Source organism: Canis lupus, chromosome X (genome assembly GCF_003254725.2).
Source record: "Canis lupus dingo isolate Sandy chromosome X, ASM325472v2, whole genome shotgun sequence".
Classification (NCBI taxonomy): Eukaryota; Metazoa; Chordata; class Mammalia; order Carnivora; family Canidae; genus Canis; species Canis lupus.
Window position 1 is genome coordinate 11585322 of NC_064281.1, and position 24772 is coordinate 11610093.

Genomic DNA, 24772 nt, shown 5'->3' on the forward strand with positions numbered 1-24772 from the left:
TGTCTGGGTTTTTTTTTTAAGGCAATACTGGAGGACTATGATGCCTAAAACTTCCACATCTTCCAGTTTGAGGAATACTGTGGGTGATTTTCTCACCAGCCAAATGGGGAGGTTTGGGGAGATGTCTATGCTCCTCTTTACATTTTTTAAGTCTAAATATTTTTTAAAATTTGTTTATTGAATTTAATTTCGTTAACATCCCCCTTTACATGTTTTATTTCATTTTATTTTTTAAATAGGCTCCATGCTCAGCATGGAGCTTGAACTCATGACCCTGGGATCAAGATCTGAGCTGATATCAAGAGTCGGGACACTTGACCGACTGAGCCACCCAGGTAGCCTTCCCCTTTTATGCATTTTAAATCCATGCTCTGCTCCCATCAGACGTTATCTGTGCGTAGGAGATGTGCAGCAGATGAGTGTGGGGTGGGCTTGAGTGGCAAGACCCAAGAGTGCTCTGAATAACCCCAAGAGTATATATTCCTGAGGTCTGTTACAGTTTCTTTGTCACTGATCTCAAAAGATCAAGGGCCCAATATGTAAGGAAACAACTCAAAACCTTCATGGTAATTAGGTTATTGTAAAAAACAACTTCACAGCTGCCCCCAAAAAGGGAGAAATATCTTTCTAAGCCCTATTGATGTTGGGCCGTGTGACTTGCTTTGACCAGTGAGACATTACAAGGCATGATGCAGCGTACTGAAATGTACTCAGGGGTGCACACTTCTACATTTCCACCATCACAAGACTCTGCTCCTGTCCACTGATTCAAGGAGGATCAGAGACATGGGGGGCAGACCCACACTCAGCCTATGGCTTGAGCCTTGATCCTGACCCCCAGCTGGCCCACAGCAACATGAGTGAGAATAGATTATTGGTGTTTGAAGCCACTGAAATTTGGACTGGTTTGTTACACAGCATTATTGTGACAACAGTTAACTGCTACAGCCCTGTTCCAGCCTAAGTGTAACACAATCCATTGGATGAGCAGAGGATCTTCATCTCACGGCCTTTGTCATGGCAGCCTTGTTCTATTGTTGGCAGTCAGCCCGGTGTGTCCCCTTCTTCCTTTCTTCCAAAGATGCAGTGGTCCCCTGTCAACACCCATGGCTCTCCCTCTCTTCCTCACCAATATCCTCTGCACCGTCTAAAATGCCCAGTGATCCCCTGCGTTGCTGTGATGATGCAGTTACGAACCAAGCACACCATCGCAGAGGCTGCTTTTACTTTTTCATCCCACTCTGTTCTTTTTGGGGAATCTTGATTTAGGATGAATTCAAGGCATTCATTTGGTTAAAATTACACCCTTCCTAACTCTCTCCAGAATGGAACCATAAGCAGCAACAAAATATTTGCCGTGGCAATAGTCCACAAATGTCATTCTCTCTCTCCAGAAACAATTCTAGCCAAACCAAGATTTCAGAAAAGCAATGCTTTTCTCTAACATGTGAGTGTTATAATTATTTAGTAACAATGAACAACAACAACAACAACAAAAGACTCATAAAAATTTACATTATAGGACTGCCTGGGTGGCTCAGTCAGTTAAGCGTCTGCCTTCGGCTCAGGTCATGATCCCAAGGTCCTGGGATCGAGCCCCACATTGAGCTCCCTGCTCAGTGGGGAGTTTGCTTCTCCCTCTCCCTCTGCCTGCCGCTCCCCCTGCTAGTGCTTTGTCAAATAAATAAATAAAACCTTTTTTGAAAGTTACATTATTACTTAAAGTTCCAGGCATTAAAATTATCCTTCCCACAGGCCAAACTGAACTCCTCAGCTGCTGGTAAGACATGAAAATAACTAAGACATCTTTATTTTATAAAAATATCATTTCCACTCATGTGCCTGGCACATGTTAGACATTCTACAAATATTTACTGAACTGAACGTACAGCTGTCCTTTTTTCCAGGGAAAAGGAGCCTACTCTTGAACAGCAGAAATAAACTTGAGTGTCTTCCTTCAGCGACTCTACTTCAGTATCCAACCATGGTTGTTTCCCATCTCAAAGATATGTTCAGAAACATGTAGAAGCAATCGAAGTTGTGTTAGTCATTTACATTGTTCACCAAATATTTCTAGCTTTCTATCTTCTGAGCACATGGAAGGATTGCACTTCCTGGCCCCTTGTGGTTAGATGGAGCCATGGGTCAAGAGGCTGTGACCAGAAGTGACGTGTGTCACTTCCAGGCCAGAGCATTTAACTGCCAAGGAAAGACTCTTTGGGGCTTTCCTGCCCCCTGTCACAGTGATTAGGGACAATCAAGATGTGGATGCTCAGCCAGTTTCATCCTGAACCAGAGCTGATCCTGAACTAACCAGGACAGTCCTTTGGTATGAGCAATAAATAAACCCGTTTAGAGTCACCACGATCTGGGGGTTGCTTGTTATTGTAGCATATTCTGGTCTATGCGGACTGACAAAGTATCAAACCAGAGTCCTTTGCCATCATCTCCCACATCCCCACAAATCACCAGATGAAAACACCGCACTTCTCAGGGATGCCAAAGATAAAGGAACTCATCCAGGCGTCCCTGTTTGATCCAGATCCGCTGTGTGGCCCAACGCTGCCCTACCCGTCTCTCTGTGGGTGCCAGGCTAGACTATGGGCAAGGGGACTCCCTTCCAGGATTCTTCCATATCACGTCTGAACCCTCTCCTCCCCACAGGAGAACGCCACAGGGTGAATACACTGCCTCAGCAAAAATGCTTCAGAATCTAAACAGCTGAAATCAGACAAGCCATGGGGAGAGGAGGCGTCGGAGGTTCTTCAATGCAGCAGTTTATAGCCTGCGTGTCTCAAAATCCTATAGGCCTTGTCGGTGCACACACACTTTTTTTCTTTTTCTTTTTATTGGAGTTTGATTTGCCAACATAGAGCATAAAACCCAGTGCTCATCCCGTCAAGTGCCCACCTCAGTGCCCGTCACCCAGTCCCCCCGTCCCCCCGCCCACCTCCCCTACCACCACCCCTTGTTCGTTTCCCAGAGTTAGGAGTCTCTCCTGTTCTGTCTCCCTCATTGATATTTCCCACTCGTTTTCTCTCCTTTCCCCTTTATTCCTTCACTATCTTTTATATTCCCCGAATGAATGAGACCATATAATGATTGTCCTTCTCCGATTGACTTACTTCACTCAGCATAATATCCTCCAGTTCCATCCACGTCGAAGCAAATGGTGGGTATTTGTCATTTCTAATGCCTGAGGAATATTCCATTGTATCCATAGACCACAGCTTCTTCTTTTTTTTTAACAAATTTATTTTTTATTGGTGTTCAATTTGTCAACATACAGAACAACACCCAGTGCTCATCCCGTCAAGTGCCCACCTCAGTGCCCGTCACCCAGTCATCCCCACCCCCTGCCCACCTCCCCTTCCACCACCCCTAGTTTGTTTCCCAGAGTTAGGAGTCTTTCATGTTCTGTCTCCCTTTCTGATATTTCCCACATATTTTTTCTCCTTTCCCCTTTATTCCCTTTCACTATTTTTTATATTCCCCAAATGAATGAGACCATATAATGTTTGTCCTTCTCCGATTGACTCATTTCACTCAGCATAATACCCTCCAGGTCCATCCACGTTGAAGCAAATGGTGGGTATTTGTCGTTTCTAATGGCTGAGGAATATTCCATTGTATCCATAGACCACAGCTTCTTTATCCATTCATCTTTCGATGGACACCGAGGCTCCTTGCACGGTTTGGCTACTGTGGACATTGCTGCTATAAACATTGGGGTGCAGGTGTCCTGCCATTTCACTGCATCTGTATCTTTGGGGTAAATCCCCAGCAGTGCAATTGCTGGGTCATAGGGTAGCTTTATTTTTAACTCTTTGAGGAACCTCCACACAGTTTTCCAGAGTGGCTGCACCAGTTCCCATTCCCACCAACAGTGCAAGAGGGCTCCCCTTTCTCCACATCCTCTCCAACATGTGTTGTTTCCTGTCTTGTTAATTTTCCCCATTCTCACTGGTGTGAGGTGGTATCTCATTGTGGTTTTGATTCGTATTTCCCTGATGGCAAGTGATGTGGAGCATTTTCTCATGTGCTTCTTGGCCATGTCTATGTCTTCTTTGGAGAAATGTCTGTTCGTGTCTTCTGCCCATTTCTTGACTGGATTATTTTTGGGGTGTTGAGTTTGAGAAGTTCTTTATAGATCTTGGATACTAGCCCTTTATCTGATAGGCCATCTGCAAATATCTTCTCCCATTCTGTAAGTTGTCTTTTAGTTTTGTTGACTGTTTCTTAAGTATCGATTCTCTTACAGGCTTTGTACCAGGTGACTGTGACAGTGAAGTCACAATGCAGAGTTCCCACACTCAGGGCCCCCCGTGCAAGAGCCCTTGGGCTGTGCCTCCTGCACCCAAGCGAAGGAACTCCAGCTGGGGCCAGAGCAGCGGCGTGTGGCCAATGCCAAAGAGCATAAACAACTTTTTTTTTTAAAAAAAAAGCTTTATTTATTTGTTTGAGAGAGAGAGCACACAGAGGGAGAGGGTGAAACTGGCTCGATCCAGGGCTTGATCTTGACCCTGGGATCATGACCTGAGTCCAAGGCAGATGCTTCATGGACTGAGCCACCCAGGTGCCCTGGGCATAAGCAACATCTTTTTTTTTTTAATTTTTTTTTATTTATTCATGATAGGCACACAGTGAGAGAGAGAGAGGCAGAGACACAGGCAGAGGGAGAAGCAGGCTCCATGCACCGGGAGCCTGATGTGGGATTCGATCCCGGATCTCCAGGATCGCGCCCTGGGCCAAAGGCAGGCGCCAAACCGCTGCGCCACCCAGGGATCCCATAAGCAACATCTTAAAACAAAAAACAAAGGAAGGAGAGAGAGAGAGAGAGAGAGAGAGAGAGAGAGAAAGGAGAAATGTCCCTGTTCTTAAAAAGCTTTCCTTCTAGTGGAGGATGACAGAGCAATAAACTTACACACAAATTAAAAATGTCAGGTACTAAAAACAAAACAAACCAAAACAAAACAAAACAAAATGTCAGGTACTGAGAACATACAATGCAGAGGATAAAATCACGTAATGACACAGATCAGGGTTGGCAAACTCTGACCTGTGGGCCAAATCCAGCCTACAGCCTATTTTACTACGGCCCGTGAACTAAGAATTATTTTTTATGAATTTAAATGGTTGCAACAAATGAAAAGAAGAGGAGGATCATTTCAAGACGCATGAAAATGATACACAATTCAAATTTCAGTGTCCATAGAGTTTTACGAACACAGCCACACCCCACATGATCTGCCCAGGTTACTTCTCCAGCCTCAACAACCAGGCTCTGGCCTCCACTCTCCCTAATCCAACTACACTGGCCCCCTGGCTGCTACCCAAACACCCAAGCCACCTCCTCGCCCTCCCCATGGCCAGGGCACAGTGGCTGTCTCTGCCCCCCTCTCTTCCTTCAGGGGTCTGCAAAAGTAAAATCAAATCAGAGGTCTCCCTGACCCATCACTCTGTTGCTTGATCTTCTTCATGGTGCTCCCCCTGGCAGGTTATAGATTTGCCATTGCCTGCCTCTCCCCACCACACTTGGAATGTAAGTTCTGTGAGAGTCAGAATGCTGTCTTCTTTCCTGTTGCATTTCCAGCACTGACCCCAGTGCCCAGACATAGTGGTGCTCACCAATGAAGTGAATGAATCGTCGAACACGGTTCAATTCTAATGAGAGGCCAAGGAGATCCTTTACCAACTGGGACATCACGATCAGTCAAAGCTTTCATGATGCAGGGAGGTCTCAGCGTGTCTTTGTTTTATAATGTCCTGGTATCGTGGCAGAGGTTGTAAAAAGTGGTGGCAAGAGGGAGAAAACTGGACTTGCATAGAAGCCACCTAAGGAGAAAGATCTCATCTCCTCTCATCTCAATCATGTTCCTATGTATAGTTTCCCACCCTCAGCTAATCTCAAGTGGTAGGAAAGAGTTAAGTTTAGAAATGTGCTCAGAAACGTTACTGTCATATGTGTCTCCATTTCTCAAGGACCTCCAGCCAACTGCAGTAGTGATAAATGTGCCCAGGAGTTCCAGATCTTATTACATCAGGCTCTACATGGAAGCATTTTTATGTCCAAATACTATATTTTCATCCCATAAACGATTTTTTATAAGCTTCTCCCAAAAGGGGTTCCATAATGGAACTTGCTCAACATTTAGTATTACTGGTCTTTTTTTTCTCCCCCTAGAGCTCATAGGCGTCTACAGTAAAGGTTTATCCACAAGCCCAAATCAGGATTTTTAAATCAAAAAATAAGTCAAACAAGGAAGATATAAGATACAGGGGTTCTACTGTATCCTGAATACCACTAATATGCTATGACGATATAAAAGCTTCAACCACCGTTAAAAGTGACTAACTAGGGCAGCCCGGGTGGCTCAGTGCTTTAGCGCTGGCCTTCAGCCCAGGGCATGATCCTTGGAGACCCGGGATCGAGTCCCACATCGGGCTCCTGCATGGAGCCTGTTTCTTTCTCCCTCTGCCTATGCCTCTCATGAATAAATAAATAAAATCTTTTTTTAAAAAAGTGACTAACTAGGGTCGAACAGATCTGTGTATAGAAGCATGTAATTCAACACACTTAGCTACGGGGTCATAAATGAAGAAATTAATGGAAAATTAATGGGAAATTAATGGAAAACATTGCAAATGTCTTTTGTGCCAAGGACTGTGCCTGAGAGAGAAGTGAACAAGGACTCATTGGGCCATGTGACTAGCAAGAGAGCCAATGGGCTTTCACTTAGGAAGTGAAAAAGGGGAAGGGAATGCTTCCTGGAAATAAGGAAGGCGCACTCAGTTCTTGTTACTCAATTCACTCTTGAGACGACTTCAGGAGAAGGCCAGTGACACAAAGGCTATGAAGGCCATGGGACTTCTCATGAAAGTGAAGAGGTACCTTATATTCCGGTGGGTCTTGGTATCACATGCAGTTTAAATGATTCCAACAACCCAACAACATTCGCCCACCAGTGAAGAAAGAGGCGGCTAAAAGGTAGTGTGGGGGAGAAGGAAACAAATTTTGCCAGAAGAGTTGGGAAGACCTACCAAAACCTGGGGTTATTCCTTCACCACTCTAGTGATATGTCTGCATCAGTGACTCTGAAAGATTTATGGGGGATGGTTTCATAGGAATGCTCAAGGAGATCCTAAGATACCCAATGACAAGAATTGCTTACCAAATAAACCAGAAATAGTACCTGGCCAGACAGTCAGTACGAATGACTGGATGGTGAAGTTGTAGGTACTTATTACCAAATGCCCAGAATGTCTACACTATGGTACTCAGGGATGTCACACACAGATGTGAGCCTATGCAAGCTTCCTATAGTTGAGCAATGCACATCCTGTGCAATGACATAGGACTATCCCCAATGGTAGATGGTAGAAAAAACCCCATCTAGATGGTTAATCTGATTATATTAGGGAGCCAAGAATAGGCATGGATTAACCTTATTTCTAGAAGAAAATGTGGTCTGCCTAGATTGGGAAACTTAGCAGCTAAACACCATATACAGATCTGAGTTGAGATTTTCAAACAGAATTAGCTCACAAATTCCATGCACTGCTGACCCCAAACAGCTCTCCTAAATACAAGTGGCAAGACTAATGAAATTAGGATGCCTCCTACTCAAGTGACACCAAGTGCAATCATCTGGGGTATTTATTGGTAGTTGTCTGCATGATTGTTGCAGAAAAAATATTCAGAGACTTGTATAATTATGGTAGAGGCAACGCTAGTCTAAGCTGGAGAAAAGGACAATGTTCAAAGACAGAAAGTGAGGATTGTGGAGGAAGGGGCAACCTAGAACACAGAACCCGCACTGCCATCCACTTAGGAGCAGAGGGGGCTGGGAGACAGGAGAGGGGAGAGAACACACTCATGGACCTACTACTGAGGAGGACCCTGAAAATGTCCCATAATAAATGAAAGATTTTTATCCTGGACAGCAAAAAATTAATTCCTATCCCAGTGTTCATTACACCTCAAATAGGCTTCCATACTAAATTTTAATTTAAACAAGAATAACAGGGCAGCCCGGGTGGCTCAGCAGTTTAGCGCTGCCTTTGGCCCAGGGTGTGATCCTGGAGACCTGGGATCGAGTCCCATGTCAGGCTCCCTGCATGGAGCCTGCTTCTCCCTCTGCCTGTGTCTCTGCCTTTCTCTCTCTCTCTCTCTCTCTCTCTGTCTCTCTTTCTCATGAATAAATAAATAAATAAATCTAAAAATCTAAAAAAATAAAAATAAACAAGAAGAACACGAAGCAGCGATTTCTTCTTAGATTTTCTCTGAAGGGGGTAAAGGAAAAGTCTAATAACTAATAATGGTGCACCTCCCCATCCCTCATGCTACTCAGTCATGTCTAATGCCAAAACTTCTATTTACTTTGGGCACACCCTTGTCTTCACATCAGAAACATTTAATTTAGCTGGGGGTTGGGTAGACATGAGTGCAGTATTTGTAGCTTCACTTTTTAAAGGAAACTCAGACATGTATGAAAAAAATCACTAATAGTATCACTAAGCTAATGTTGCATCTCCCATGTTTAAGGACACATCTTGTCACATGCAAATTCAAATGCTTTCTTCCACTGCCCCATGAAATAAGTTCATGCGTCATCAGTACATTTGAAACACGTAAAACCTCACTGCGCCCAGGACACCTAAAGAATTCTTGCTGTCTGAGCTCTTTAAAAGAGCTGAAGAACCTAAAGCATTTTTATTTCTTTCCAACAATTCAAAATCTCCTCTTGTACTGTCAAATACAGCAACGTACAAAGTAAAATGGAAACTTTTTAAAATCCAGGCATAACACTGGGGGTTGGGGGGGGGGAGGAGAGCTTCCATGAACCCAACACATCTAAAGGATTCCTGAGTTTTGTGGATTTCAAAAAAAAGCTGAACAGCATGAAAAGCCTTATTTGCTTCAAACAAGTCCAATTTTTCCCCCTGTCACGTAGGCTCAAAAGTGGATTCCTTTTTACCTACCGTCTGGCATTGAGATGCAGCGTGCAGGCTGGTGGCAATGAGGTGGGGCTGAAAGGCTGTGAGCTCTCCTGAGTGCACCTGGAATTTGGAAAGCTAGGCTTGCTTGCTTTCTTTTCTTTCTTTCTTTCTTTCTTTTTTTTGGGGGGTGGGGAGAAGCTAGAAAGACCTTCTAGCTGTAGAAAGACTTAGTAGACTGCTAGACAAGGTGGCTCTCCCCCAGCACAGTGTTCAACCTTTCAGGACATACCGTGTGTCTATTCAGGTGCTGTTTGTCCATCTGCACTCCACGCAGGATGAGAGTTAAGACTTTTTCACCCCAAGGACCAATTTTCTCCTGTTGGGGGCGGTATCACCTCTGCTGAAAACACATGTCCTAACAACAGCTACAAAACCTCAAGGTCACTTTTGACAGTTCACGGCCAGAAATTCCTAAATTGATAATGATTTAGCACCGCTTCAGTCAAAACAATTAAATCCAAGCCATTTTCAAAATGAGAGCTGAAGAAAACAATACAATCTACAAAATACATGAAACTGGGCGAAATATTGCTCGGTCAGTAACATCCCAGTTCATTCTTTTGCATGACTCTCCACTCATCCGGCTCTGAGGCTTGCCCATAGAACCAGGGATTCAATTACTTGAATTTTACACGTTTCAGAAAGCAAAAGACCAAACGACTTCCAAGAAAACATTTTTCTAGGTGGTAGCAATAGGTATTTTAGAAAACCAGATAGGAACCATCTGTAGGAAGTACTGCAGTTTGCGATTTACAAAATAAATTAAGTAAACTAATGTTTGCTGCTTTACAAACAACCTGGATAAATGGCCCACACAGTTATCCGTATCATAAAAACAAATCAGCACTTGATTAGAAAATCACTGTGCCATCTGCATATGTAATTGAGGAGACACTTACCCATCTCATAAGTGCCCACAAGGCTCACTCATGTTCTGTAACATCTCCAAAAAAAAAAAATATATATCCAGCATTTTCAAATACACATGGCAAAAATCTTAGCCCAAGAACCAGAATACTCATTAACCAATGCAAGATATAGCCTGTTGACTACTAGGAGTGTTCTGAATTTTTATATTGTCTGGGAAATGGTGGGGCAAAGAAAGAAAATCCTCTGTATAAGCCAATAAGAAAACTCTGCATCACATTAAAAATTAAGCCACCTACCTTCACTGGTCCATGCTCATAACTGGAGCTGTGCACCAACTGTAGATAAGACATCATGAAAACATTCACCACGGCCCACTGTCTGTACATTTTGAGTATTTTAATGTCCACCGATTACCAAGCAGTTGACATCAGGCAGCTAGAGAAAACTGTTTCAAAAGGCATTCTCCAGAAGGAAAGTTCGAAACCCCAAGACTTCACATGGAAAAAACCCAAATAATCAGTTGTGATCAAAATCCAATGAAATGACTTCAATTAGTCAAGGAACGTTTTTGCTCAATCTTATGCGGGGAGAGAGATGAAAAAAAATTAAATGCACTCATGCTCCAAAAATAATCAGGAGGTGGACATGACTTCCACTTGACACGAAAAAGCACTCTAAATTCATTTCATGTCCAGCAAATTAAAAAAAAAAATCTCTCCACCCTCTGCCCCAGGTTCTAGTTGCTTTGTAAGGAGGTGGTGTGGCCACCAATGTTTGCAGCCACAGAAGGCTGGAACCCAATTCTGGATTCAGACTTTTTTTACAACCCTCATGGAAGGTTGCGGAAGCATGTGTCTTAAATCTGACAGAGACTTTGGCAGAAAATGCAGGGAAGTCTTGGCTGTAATCCTGTCGCGTCCCTACCAATAGCAGGGCAGTTTTGAAAACTGACTCAAACCATCAGGACTGCTGTTATTTTAATGCAGATAACCTGTAACGTGAAACCCCAGCACACAGGCATGAATGTTGCATGGAAATCGCAATGCTCAGGAAGGGACCTCAGATGTTCACACATCGACTGCCACGGACACACAGAAAACAATCAAATATGCTTACAAAACTCACCCATGCGCAAAAATAACAAAACATTCATATACACAGAAAAGGGAAACATACACAAAATGATTTTTTTAACAGAAGCTTAATAAACTTGGGTCTAAATGAAGAACACTGATGTTTAAAGAAGCAACAATTAGGTTTATTTGCACGCACCAGGAAATATCTCATGTGCCTTGCTACAAATGCACGTTATCACATGTTATCACTTTAGTGTGGAATGCTTTGGAAGCACCGGCTCAGTCAGCTTTGGAAACTCAATGTGCTGAATGGACGATGCCACAACTGGCAAAACTCTAAAAAGCATGAGATCTGTTCTTGTGCTCTAGTTTCCAATCTTTGATTTCCAGGTTTTGGCTCTTTCAAACCCATTTTTCGCATTTCTGAAATCAAGAATAGCCTGAGAAATCTCTTCGTTGGTGTTCATCACAAATGGACCTAGGGCAGAAAGAGACATTCAGAAAGTTCTGGGTGGTGATAATATTTTCTTCTATCACAAGAAATGATATGTATTTCTGGAGTTCTTAATCTGAAACCAATCCAGGCATATCCGAGCAGTAAAAGGTTATTTACACAGCGTCCAATCCCTGAGGACTGTAACACAAGGATTGTGTATGATTAGAAAGACCATACTTCAGATAAACAAATCAGATAACAACTGCATCCCACTCATCCATTGCAAGTTGTCATCAGCAATGACAATCTCTTCATTCAAAACATTCTTGGGTTTGGTTCTATTACAACTATTTTTATAGTTGTTAGGTTTTTTTCTTCCTTTTTTTATTTAGGGGTAATTGACATATGACATTATGTTGCATTTTCAGGTGGAGTTTCAGGTGGACAACATTACAATTCAATATTTGTTATGTATTATGAAATGATCACCACAGTAAGTTTGGTTTAACATCTGTCACGACACACAGAGAATTGTTCTTTTTTTTTCTCGTTGTAGGAACTTGTAAGATTTCCTGTAGCTGTTACTTTGATGGCATCAGCTGATGCCAAGAACTGGACTGATTTGATGCAAAAAATTGACTAATGTCATAGTTTTGGTGTCTATCCAGTATCCAAAACTGTGCACTTACATGAGGGGTTTAAGCTATTTTTGAAAATTAGTAGCAACTCATTGGCGATAAACAGGAGATTACAAAGATTTCAAGTCAAGAAACCATCACATTTTGGATTCTCTAAGGGTTGGCAAACGTTTTCCATAAAGGGCCAGATAGTATGTATTTTAGATTTTGTGGGTCAGTCTGTCTCCACTATTCAACTCTTCTGCTGAAGTGTAAAAGTAGACACAGATGATATGAAAGTGAAGAGGGATGGCTGTGTCCCAATAAAACTTTATTTACAAAAACATACAGTGGGCGGATTTGGCTCTCAGGTCACAGTGTGTTGGTGCCTTTGTCAAATTCCTGGGTTTGAATCCAAGTGTTGCTAAAAAGGAGGAATTGAGGATGGGGGCAGAGTGCTGAAAGGAGAAATTGAAGGGAGAAAGAATGAGGGGCCTGACATGTTGGAACAGGCCAGAGCCCTGTGGGTTTTGGATGTGGTCTATGGGACGAGGTTTGGGCATAACTTCGCAGGTGATCAAGAGTCACTGAAGGGTTAAATAGTAACATGATCTGATTTGCGGTTTTTAAAGACTTTGGCATCAGGGTAGAGAAAGTGTCTGGCCTGGGAGGCTAAGTTGATGGTAGAACTGTTAAGGGCAGATGAGATACCCGACACAGGAGGCTGTGGGTAGAACAAGGAGTTCAGCTCTGGATACTTTGACATGAAGGTACTGGAAGCAAGGGCTGGCTTCCTGGCAGAGGTGCTCAGCATATTGTTGGAAATGTGGATCCGGGGCTCATGAGAGAAACTGCAGCTGGAGATAGAGACTTGGGCTGTAACAGGTAGGAAAAGAATGACAGAGCCCTCATATGCAAAATCAATCCAAGAGGGCACCTCGGAGAAGTCAACTTTTAAAGACCACGTAGAAGAAAGGGAAATGGAACTCAGAAAATGAGAGCAGATCGTGGGTTAAGGACCAATTTCTTGCATGTCATAATATCACAACAGTTTGGACTTGTGGAGCACCTCTCTCATCCCTCAATTATTTTTCTGTGAAAATGGTACACTTCTCAGCTTCCATGTTGACCCTTTTCTATAGTATTCTGCTGTGCTTCTCAACTTATAATGTGCACATGAATCACCCGGGAATTTTATTAAAATGCACATTCTTATTCAGGAGGTCTAGGGTGGAATCTGAAACTCTGCATTTCTCACTATTCTTCCAATGATGCAGATACTGCTGGTCCAAGGACCACACTTTGAGAAACTAGGGAAGCATTGGAAGCCTCCCCAAAGCCGAGCTGCAGGAGCTTATCTCCTCAAATCCTTAAGAGGAAGAAGAAAACTAAAACCAGAAAGCACAAATGGAAAACAAAAACACGCTTTCTTGATTTAAAAAAATAATAAATGTAGAGGTATTACTGAAATACATTGTATTTGTCTCAAGATGTACAACATAATGATTTGATATTTGTACACATCAGTGAAATGATCACCAAAGTGAGTCTAGTTAAACATCCATCACGACACAAAGTTACAGGATTTTTTTCTTGTGATGAGAACTTTTTTTTTGGGGGGGGTGTAGGGAGCAGGGTGGAGGGAGAGAATCTGAAGCAGATTCCACACCTCATGCAGAGCCTGACACAGGGCTCAATCTTACAACCCTGAGATCATGACCTGAGCCGAAACCAAGAGTCAGATGCTTAACCTATAAAACCACCCAGGTGCCCCAGTCTTGAGATGAGACCTTTTAAGATCTATTCCCTTAGCAACTCTCAAATATGCACGATAGTATTATAAACCGCAGTTGCCATGCTGTACATTACATCCCCCAGAAAGTGTATGTTTTTTAACTGATCAACTATAAAGGTTATAAATAAGAAAATTATTTTATAGTTATCAACAATCTCATAAATACCCTTTCAAACTACGGTTCTCATCTTTTCTCTAGTAAAACCTTTACACTCCCCTCCCAAGTAATAAAAATGGTGTGTGTTCAATCTCTCGTTATGTAGAACCCTGGTATAGTGGAGAGCACAAAACATGGGGTCAGAAGACTAGGGTTCAAATCCCAGCTCCACTACTAATCATCGCTTCCCATCAGAGAAGCCACAGGGCAGAGTGAGGGTCAACCCAACACGGTGAGAAGCAGAAGGGCAGGGTGGTTGGAAATCAGACAGCCTGATAGTGTATCCAGATATGTGGCATTGGGACAAGCCAATGAACCTCTGTATCTCCACTTCCTTATCTGTAAAATGGGGATGAGAGGACCAAACTCATAAGGTTATCCTGAAGATTAAATGAATTAATATATGGAAAGCACTTTGACCCATCGTAGTAAATGATAAATACTACCCAAGTATCTGTTAAATAAATAAATAAAATATATTGATTTCATTTTCCTCATTTATTAAAAGGGACATGACTACATTGACGCTAAGGACATTTCCTATTCCAGCATTCTGTGACATTCCATGCTTAATTTGTAGACACATAATTAAGGACACTCCCTGATAAGAAAAACAAGGTCCTTAGCGAGTTCATTAAATTGGTACTGGTTTCCCAACACTCAAGAGATGGTTGTGGCTGTCTTTAAACATGCACAGATAGGGATCCCTGGGTGGCGCAGCGGTTTAGCGCCTGCCTTTGGCCCAGGGCGCGATCCTGGAGACCCAGGATCAAATCCCACGTCGGGCTCCCAGTGCATGGAGCCTGCTTCTCCCTCTGCCTGTGTCTCTGCCTCTCTCTCTCTCTCTCTCTCTCTCTGTTTGTGTGTGTGTGACTATCATAAATAAAAAAAAATAAACATGCACAGATAAAAATATATATATATTTCTGGGGTTTAAAAGGTTAAACACACACACACATACACACACACACACACACACACACACACAGTAAACCAAACAAAATGCTTCACCTCACATTAACTGAGATGTCAAGGGACTTACTTATCTTGTCAGGTTAACGTGAGTTTGGGTGTACAGGCTTCTGCAGTGTTCCTGAGATCCAAGCCCCTTTGAGAGGATTCCCTGACCCGGATGCAGGGTGGCCTCGAGCAGATCCACCCCTTTGGTCTGTCACCTAATTTAGTCAGACTCCTGTTTCTCATCACTGGTGCAGAGGAGATTATTAAACTCAAAAGACTTAAATCCCATACATCCTTTTCCCACCTAAATTGTAGCCGCTATTAATAAGGATTATGACCTGTCTTCTTCCAGAAGAACAAACTAGTTCAGTGCACTTCAATCAAGATAAAAGGAAACAAGAACCACTCGCCTTTGGAATGGAAGTTGGAGTGTATGTGAAATGGAGGTCAACTACTATTGGCTAGGTGGAGTATAATTTAATGTTTTCCCTTGAAGTTATTAATAGAACAAAAAAGAATATCTTTAAAAATCATCAGTGTTCTTTAAATGTATAATCAACTGGAGTTTGTTCCTGAAATCATTATGTATACCTAGGAATTGATGCAAGGCAAGGTAATATGATGGGATTTTAAGGCATGCTGGATTTCATGATTTGATAGGTAGACACGTTTTATAGGCATTTATCTAAATAAGTTGGCAAAAAATTTCTTTTTTTTTTATTTATGATAGTCACACAGAGAGAGAGAGGCAGAGACACAGGCAGAGGGAGAAGCAGGCTCCATGCACCGGGAGCCCGACGTGGGACTCGATCCCGGGTCTCCAGGATCGCGCCCTGGGCCAAAGGCAGGCGCTAAACCACTGCGCCACCCAGGGATCCCCAAAAAAAATTCTTAATAAAAATAAATAGTAAGATGGATTCTAGGTGCTTTTAGATATTCCTCATTTAATAAAACAACATTATGAAGAAGTCAAGACAAAGTGAAGTGACGGTATTTTTTCCAGAAGTTTCTGCCTCCAATTAAAGTCCTATTTCTACTATGCCACAGTTCCCTCTATTCACATTGATTTTTTAAACAAATAAAGAGTGACTCAAATATTTTAGAAACTTCCAAAGAAATGGTCTTAAAAGGTTCCTATTTTTCACTAAAAATACAATGGACTACAAACAGTATTGAAATCACTGTTGTTTTTAGTAAAGATAAAGACACTATTTGAGCAGCAGGCCATAAAACCTTTCTGTAAGTTCAAGTTCCCTATGATACAATGTAAAACACTACTTTGGTTTCCCCACAGTTCTAAGCTCAACATCCTACACGTGATGGGTACTCAAGAACTGTTTCTTTAAAAGAGAGAATGAATACAGAAATAAATGCCATGTATGTATTTTCCTCTGACGATAGAGGAATGAAACAAAATCCTCGAATTTGTAGATTAAGAGGACAAATATCCAGCTATTCTTCCCAAATAATACTATGTACGTACACTACTTTCAAAGAAAAAGAAAATTAACCAGGAAAACTGCCATCATTTGGAGCTTACCGTGTTGGACAACCGGTTCTCTTAATGGCTCCCCAGCAATTAGCACGAAGTGGCTTCTCTCAGGATCCTAAAGTCAAGGAAGAAAACATCAAACAATAAACATGCTTATCCTTTTTAAAAGATTTTATCTATTTATTTGAGACAGTGTGTGAGCATGAGTTGGTGGGGAGGAGCAGAGGGGGAGAGAGAGAGAGAGAAGCAGACTCCCTGCTGAGCAGGGAACCTGACATGGAGCTCGATCCCAGGACCTTGGGACCATGACTTGAGCCAAAGGCAAGATGCTTAACCGACTGTGCCACCTAGGTGCCCTAAATATGCTTATCTCTGAATGTCAGATTAGGAATAATTTGAAGCTGACATGCTGGCCAAATGGACAATGTTCCTAATTCTGAATATAAATTCCAGAAATATTTTCTGTGTAACACTCAATACGGAAACATTTATTCCTAAAGATGACTGGTCTTCTCAATCAGGACTCAAGAATAAACCCAGACCACCAAAAACAGTAACCTTCTCAGATAAAGAAGAAGAATGCAAAAAAAAAAAAAAAAAAAAAGGAATGTAAATTAAGATTTTCTTTAACTGGAAACATCTTTGAGACAAACCATGTGATTTCCTTATTATGGGGTTTACAATCTCCCATTAACAGTTTTTAAAAGGGAAGATTATCTATACAAATCCAAAAGTAAGATTTTATTACTTTTGACATTTCTTACTATTAATGTAAAATATACTCCAGAAATGTTACACTAAGTGGGACCTCATGAAAAGTGCCAAGTGACATCTGCTCAGCTAAATTTCTCTCCAAAAGGGTCCTGTTATATTAAAGTCTCTAAAAGCTTTTCTTTAGAATTAAGATTAGATTTTTCTCCAAAACGGAAAGAAGTATTAATTACAATGTCTGGTGCTGGTGTGGATGCAGGGAAAGAACATGTTTATAGATCACTTGGGAGATTTTAGGTTGACAAAGGAATCCTTTCTGAGAACACTTTGACAATATGACTCCAAACTCCCACCATCACTGATGTCCTGTGACCCGGCAATGCCAGGGAAAGCAGCCTAAGAACCCCCACCACACTTGTGAGAAAGAGTAACCATTGTAAGCCACTGGAGTTTAGGGTGATTTATTAACCACTAATAGAGAACTGAACATTATGTAATTCTTTGGACATCTCTCTTAGGTCTATCTAATTTAGAATAAAATAATAAGTAAAGCAGTAATGATTAGGCACTTTAAAACAAAGCCTTTAAAAATTGTTTAAAACTTTACACTATTCTAATAATATAGCATATTTCTTTTTAAAAATCTTTTTCTTTTTAAAAGATTCATTATTTGAGAAAGAGAAAGTGCATGCGCACACACACGCAGAAGGAGGGACAGAGGGCAAGGGAGAGAGAGAAAATCTCAAGCAGGCTCCCCACTGAGTGTAGAACCCAACGTTGAGCTTGATCCCATGACCCTGAGATCACGACCTGAGCTGAAATCAAGAGCTAAATGCTCAACCCACTGAGCCACCCAGGTGCCTCTAATACAGCAAATTTCTAAATATGTGGTAAGATATTATATTATACATATTTATGCTTCTAATACAAAGCTCATTAATTAGAAATCACTATAATGTTACTAGGATCTCAGTACATGCCTTTTAGGGTTTGATGAAAAGATCCCATACAAAGGTAGCAGGGGTCCACTTACTGCTTCATGTTTAATCCCCAACTGAAGATCATGATCTTTTTTCTAGCTGTAGAAACTGTTACGTGACCCAAACCTTCAGGCCTAAAGTATGAATCCTCACTAGGTAACACGTATCTGACACGACTCTCTGTTAAATTAGGTGTTTAGATCAGCGAACTTTCTAGCTACCATTATTGGGCACCTACTACGTACTAAACCCAGGATTAGCAAACTTGTGCTTGTAAAGAGAATAAGTACCTTGGGCTTTGTGGGTCACGTAGTCTCTGCTGCAAAGGCTCAACTCTACGGTCGTGGTGTGAAAGCATCCACCGACAAACCGACAGGAATGGCTATGGCTGTGCTCCGACAAAACTTTATTTACAAAACCAGGTTTTGAATTTGGCTTATTGGACAGAACTTACTGAGCCCTGTGCTAGGCCTGGAGTAGACTCCTGACATACGTAATGTCACATATCCCCTCCAACAACCCCATGCACGCAGCATCGTTACCTCGATTTTGCAGACAAAGAAACAGAATCTTGGAGAAGCTGAGAAACGTATCCAAAATCACACAGCTAACAAGTGGCAAGGTCAAGGTTCACACTTTCACAATCTCTTCTCCGTTATAATCTACGGGGACTTCCTGCTATCCGTGGACATAAGCATGACGCACCCATTTAAATGCCAATTTTCTAAAATAATTTTTTTCATAGAAATCTTTCTAATGCTGGCTCTGGCTGTGCTCACACACAGAGATAATAACAGAAGAACACACAGCAGAATGGTGCCTCTGGAGCCAGTGAACTGACCTTTTAGCCAACTCTTTGCTTCCCCCGCTGCCTCCTGCCTCTCTGGCTCCCCTCAGCCCTTCCTGGTGGTTCATTCCAGCTTCCAAATCCTTATCATTTGCAACGTGCCCTCTGCCAGATTACAGGAAGAACTGAGGTGTCAAGTTAAATCGGATAATGTTACAAACAAATCTGCTATCAGTAGGTTCTGCTCTCTGTGTGGCTTCCATGCCTTGTTCCCGCCTTGGGTTGGCACAGAATAAAGACTGCCATTTCCGTAGGTCAAAAAGTGGCAGTTTCAAACAGTTCAACCTAATAAGAGAGGGCACAGGCCCCGAGATCTGCATTTTCTCTGGTGCTCATGAGGATTTTCTTCTATTTACTTCAGAGTTCACGGCAGTGCTATGGGTGACTAAAGCAGCAGGAGGTGAGCTGCCAGGAAAGTGGGCTAAGATGCAGTAATTCTTCAAATCCACTACATTCTACAACACCAGGGGCAGAGTGCCACAAGGCAGCCAGGCTGCCTCTCCACCAGCCACCTGCACGCTGACATAGTTTTCATCCCTACTTTTCAAAATTCATCTGGTCAGGAGTCTTATGTACAGTTGTCTCTTCAATCTTCTTTAGTAGAACAACACAGAACCATTAGATGGGCTTAGCAGGCACACAAAAGAGTGAGAGAATCACCCAAGGGAATGAAAGAGACCCAGGGAAGAAACCTGGCAATCTGGGCATAGAAGCTGCCAAGACTCCTAAAATATCACAAACTCTACCTAAGGAGCAGGGATTCAACACAAAAGGGACTACAAAATGCATCATATGCTCCTCCCAGTTGGAAAATGGGGCTGACTTGCAAAGGGCTCTATGTGAGTAAGCACGGAGATCTATATTTATACTGCCAGAGGGCTGATCTATTTTTGTTTAGACTAAAAATAAAATAAATCAAGTGTATAAAGGAAGAAAATTAAGAGACAAGGAACTCATGTTGCCTCCAGATTCAGATTTCTAGGGGTAAACAGTAGAGGCTTCAGGTGAGTCCTGAAGATGAGCAATGGGTATAGATAAAACTTGAAAATAAACCAAGAGAAATAACAGAGGTTAATGAAAGATGATAAACTTGTGGCAGAGTTTCTTTGCCTAAGGAAGAGAGACAGTTCTCCAGCTACACAGGAGATTTAGGCATTTACCTGTAAACTAGTAGAAGTGTAATTTAAGAAAATTACCCCATTTTTAATACTTACCTTGTTCTCCACCTGGACACTGTCACCTTCCCCCAGCACTGCTGTGTGATGAGGTTCTATTTTTTGTTGCGCATCATCAGGCCCTACAAAAAAGATGACCCATGAAATTGAATGTGTTTTATTGTACATTTATCACGTGGCTACAAATGCGGTTAACTACATAACACCATAATGTTCATTTCAACCTCAGAAATCAGAGACTTAGGAATCTCCTTAAATCTCTTGGTTGATTATATTTGCAAGTATTAAAGTCTGAAACTGGCTGGTTTCCCATGTGGAAAAAACCAGGGAGGTGAATTCTGCATCAAGTTTCCACTTACACCTTGGATGGCAGGCCTAACAGTTCAATTATTAAACATAGTCCTCGGTATTACATGCTAACAAGAATGCTTCCTTGTGCAAATTATACACATCTCATAAGAGTTAAGCGTACTTAGGAAAATCAGTAAACGCCATCATTAATTCAGGTCAACAAGTATTTATTGAGCACCGATGAGTGCCTAGTACTATGAGAAAATCCAAAGTGCAAAGCAGATTCCTTTTTTTACTTAAGTAGGCTCCACACTCAACATGGAGCTCAAACTCATGACCCTGAGGAGCAAGAGTCACAAGATCTATTGACTGAGCCAGCCAGGTCCTCCACAGATTCCTCTTACACAAATAACCTAAATCTCATTGGGAAAAGCTAAATATATTTTCATAAAAGGATCAGAGAGTAATTCCTTTGAAAATAAGTAAGTGGGATAGCTACTGAACTATGACCAAGGGTCTGTGCTAAATGCTGTGTGTACTGGGGGAGGGGTGGTGTCTTCAGGATGGCTACAGTTTCTATCCCTTCTATGATGAGGCTGACAGATGAAATACAAATGAAATTGTGTCTTAATGCAACAATAAAATAATGAGCAAAGCTCAATGAGAGAATAGGTCTGTAGGGGCTTATTCAGGTCTAGGGGCCCTAAGGATTTGTTGTGGAAGAGTTGACTTGAACAGAGCTCTGCAGGATTATAGAAACCTACACCAGGTAAAGCTAGGAGGAAGGGCATTCTAGACAAGACAGCAGCCTGTGCAAAGATAAGGTGCTGGGGATGTGCAGGGCGTCTCTAGAGGAAGGGTGACCCTTCCACCACTGATGCGACATTCCTCTGTGAAGAATGATGGAAATATAGACTGGCTTCAGATCAGTAAAAGATTTGAAGGCCAGGCTTATCTGTATAAAGTGGAGGGCCTTCGCGGAGAGGGTGGGGTGTGAAATGGTCAGCTCTATGTCTTGGAGACATAACTCTATAACTCATAGTCTAGTCATAGAATAGACTGGAGGGGGGCAGAATGAAGTTAGGATGACCTATTAGGGGTTTATTCTAATATTCTAAGTGAAAATGAATTACAGCCTGAACTGAGAGAATGGGATGGATTTTAGAGGTGGGGTTAAGAATCAAAAGGACTTGGTAAGAGGCCGGAGAGAGAAGTCTAACAGGATCCTCACTAGGAACAGAATAATAGAGTGACCTGAAGATGACAGCAGTGGTTCTGCATGAGGGTAGGGAATGGAGAAGCCACAGTGAGGTAGAAGAGCCATAGGAGGCAGGAAACAGGAGGTGGTATTTGGGCTGGGTCTTTCAGTTGGGTAAAAAACCAAGACATGTGAATGGACAACAGAGAGAAGATTCCAAGTAGGGAGAGAAGCCCATAGAAATGTCGAAGAGTGATACACCTTCACAACATTTTGGGATATAAATATGGGCATTGACCTGACATGTTAAAGCTAAAGCTGAATAATCAATTAGGGGTTGCTTATCCAAATGAAAATGATAACTTGAGGAATAATTATGTCAACAGAAACATAACTTGTGAGTCCAGACGCAGCTATTTTTTTTCCTAAAGAAATCCTCCCTTTTGGGGCACTTGATGGGATGAGCACTGGGTGTTATGCTATATGTTGGCAAATTGAACTCCAATAAAATGAAATTTTAAAAAAATCCTCCCTTTTGCCCCCACTTTGTGGAGATAACCTGTGTGAAGCAACAAGGTTAATTTTGATGCCCACAAGTGTGAAAAAGGATTCTAACCAAGCAGGAGTTCTTAACCTGGCGTCAGTGCAGCCCCAGGAGCCATGGATAGAACTCCGAGCAATCACTGGATGGCAGATAAATTACATCTTTATTTTCACTAACACCTAGCTGAAATGTGGCCTTTCCTTCGGTCACGAATGTAGCCAACGACCACTGTGGCATTAGCTGGACCAACGACTCTGTCTCCAGTAGAAATCACAGATATTTTCATGTCATATTACTAGTGCTGCAGCAATCTCAAAACACAGCTTCTGGGAATCACTACCTAGAATTTAGAGAAGAGCTGCTGCTCACTGGTGTTCTTACAAATGCCATCAAAAAAGCACATCTGTAACTACACCATCAACTTCTCCTTTAACATTTTAGTGACTTCATTGAATTAAAACCACCACCACAACACCGTTCAGATGTTGGAGACTTGGCAAAGGACAAAAAGGGTCCAGGGCACAAAAAAAGATTAAGAACCTCTGTCCCAGAAGCAGTGGTGTGCTGGTCATTGTTGGAAACTGGTTTTCAAGGAGGAGCGGGAGAACGAACCCGATGTGTGGTGCGTGCTAATTTCCACGGTGCAAGTGCTCCCACTGTGGTCATTTCCAAGCTGCCAGTGTGAGGTCAGGGAAGAGGTGCACGATCGGCTCCCCAGGGGGAGCAACAGCTGGCCCAGCACACCACTAAAAGTTCTTTCTCTATGGAAGATTTAGATCAACAGATGCCATTGAAAGTAAGTGATAGAATGCCATGGATGGTCTACTCATGCATGGATTTGGCAATAAAACAGAGGCCAGGGAGTCTAAGAATAATCTCATTTGGAACTGGGCAGTATCTTGAACTGTGATATAAAGAAGCATTTTTTAAAGATTTTTATTTATCTATTCAGGAGACACAGAGAAGAAGGCAGAGGGAGAAGCAGGCTCCCCTGGGGAGCCCGATGCGGGTCTCGATCCCAGGACCCCGGGATCGTGACCTGAGCCGAAGGCAGATGCTCAACTGCTGAGCCACCCAGGCGTCCCTGAAGAGGCACTGTATTAAGTGTGATTTACTGAGATTCCCTGCAGGTAATGGACCATGTGTTTTAGTGTCAACTCACTCCTACACGACACCCATATACGTTACCCACGAGGTCTACTCCTGGCCCCTCATTTTGTCACGTAGGACGTTCCACTATACATAAACCAAAACAACGTATACAGCCCCTTCAGTGTCTTTATGGAGTGAGCTGGCAAGAGACAACTCTCAAATAATGCTGAATTGGGCAATTCCTCTGCACCTCCTGTCAGGGGAGCTTGCTCGACAGTGGTGTTCATGGGTCTGTGAGCAAACCTGAATTTGGAAATGAAGAGTTCCTGTTTTCCTAAGAAGGCCAATCCCAACTTTACGTGGAGGGCAACTGCTGCCCACTCGCTGTGCTGCTCTAGGAGAGGAATCACGATGCTGACTCTGAAGAGGCCATGCGAAATGCTCCAGTCTAAGGTAGCCTTTCCTTATAGACACTGAAGTCAGGTTTCCAGGTCATTCTAAGTGTACTTTTAGCTTCTGTATTGTTTTATGAAATATGTAAAACAGGATCCCCGAAAACAAACACTGCTTCTATCTGCGTATCCTTTCTATGCTATTTCACCCACCTGGTTATCTCCTGAACCTAAAATAAGTCTCAAAGAAAATATACTCTATTGTTTTTGACTACTTTCAATTATAAACAGAGCCCAAATCAGATAATACATAGTTTCCATGGAGCAGCTTTGCCAAGAATGTTAAATCTAATAGTGCAGTTAAGGAAGATGTAACCGAAAACAATTGAACTGCAAATATTTTTGTTTGCCTAAACAGTCCTGAAAGGGCAAAATACTTTCAAACATATTTTCAAGTTAGTGCTGCAGCTTCGGTGGGTGATTAATTGCTGGGCAACTTTCCCCCATAAGCCAGATTTCATTTTTCTTCTCTTTACAAGAACTGCCATCCCAGTGACTTGCCATTCCACACATGCTGGCACTTCCACTAGAGCTTGATATTGTCAATTTTATATGTACAGTCGGGGCCCTCTTATCGATGCAATCAGGATCATTAATTCAAAAAGACAATCAACTGCCTCCAACGTTGTAAATTAAAGCGTAAATATGCATACATTTGCCAATTTTTAGAAATACAGTCAAGGTGGGTCTGCTGATTGGATTGAAGCCCTGTCTTTGAAAAGCATAACTATAACGACTCTAATCCCTAAAATCCTTCTAGATTATTAGTTGCCCCCACCCTTTTTCCTGTCATCTTTCCCATACTAACTCAAAAGCTCTTCTTTAGCAATTCACTCTTACAAAGCATTTGACTTAGCTGTTCTAAAAATACCAACTCTTTTTTTAAGATTTTATTTATTTATTTGAAAGAGAGAGACAAGAGAGACAGAGCAAGCACACACAAGCAGGGGGAGGAGCTGACTCCCAGCTGAGCAGAGAGCACGATGCAGGACTTGATCCCAGGCCCCTGAGATCATGACATGAGCCGAAGGCAGATGCTTAACCTACTGAGCCACTCGGGTGCCCCTAAAAATACCAAC

General features: G+C 42.2%; 2 protein-coding genes across 5 annotated transcripts in view; both read right to left on the reverse strand.

Annotated features, from left to right (window-relative positions):
- VEGFD (vascular endothelial growth factor D) overlaps window positions 1-10957 on the reverse strand; it is a 37329-nt gene extending 26372 nt beyond the window's left edge. The window contains exon 1 of one of the 2 annotated variants that reach the window (XM_025437083.3): window positions 10167-10957. In XM_025437083.3, coding sequence (XP_025292868.1) covers window positions 10167-10256 — 90 coding nt within the window. In that variant the 5' untranslated portion in view covers window positions 10257-10957. Of the gene's footprint in view, window positions 1-9899; window positions 10035-10166 lie in introns of those variants that run through there. The other variant, XM_035711333.2, reaches the window with a different exon arrangement.
- A 149-nt stretch (window positions 10958-11106) lies between these two features.
- PIR (pirin) overlaps window positions 11107-24772 on the reverse strand; it is a 105513-nt gene continuing 91847 nt past the window's right edge. For all 3 annotated transcript variants that reach the window (XM_025437096.3, XM_049107376.1, XM_025437089.3), the window contains 3 exons: window positions 20156-20238; window positions 16452-16518; window positions 11107-11424 (listed from right to left, as the gene is read on the reverse strand). In XM_025437096.3, coding sequence (XP_025292881.1) covers window positions 11312-11424; window positions 16452-16518; window positions 20156-20238 — 263 coding nt within the window. In that variant the 3' untranslated portion in view covers window positions 11107-11311. The remainder of the gene's footprint in view (window positions 11425-16451; window positions 16519-20155; window positions 20239-24772) is intronic.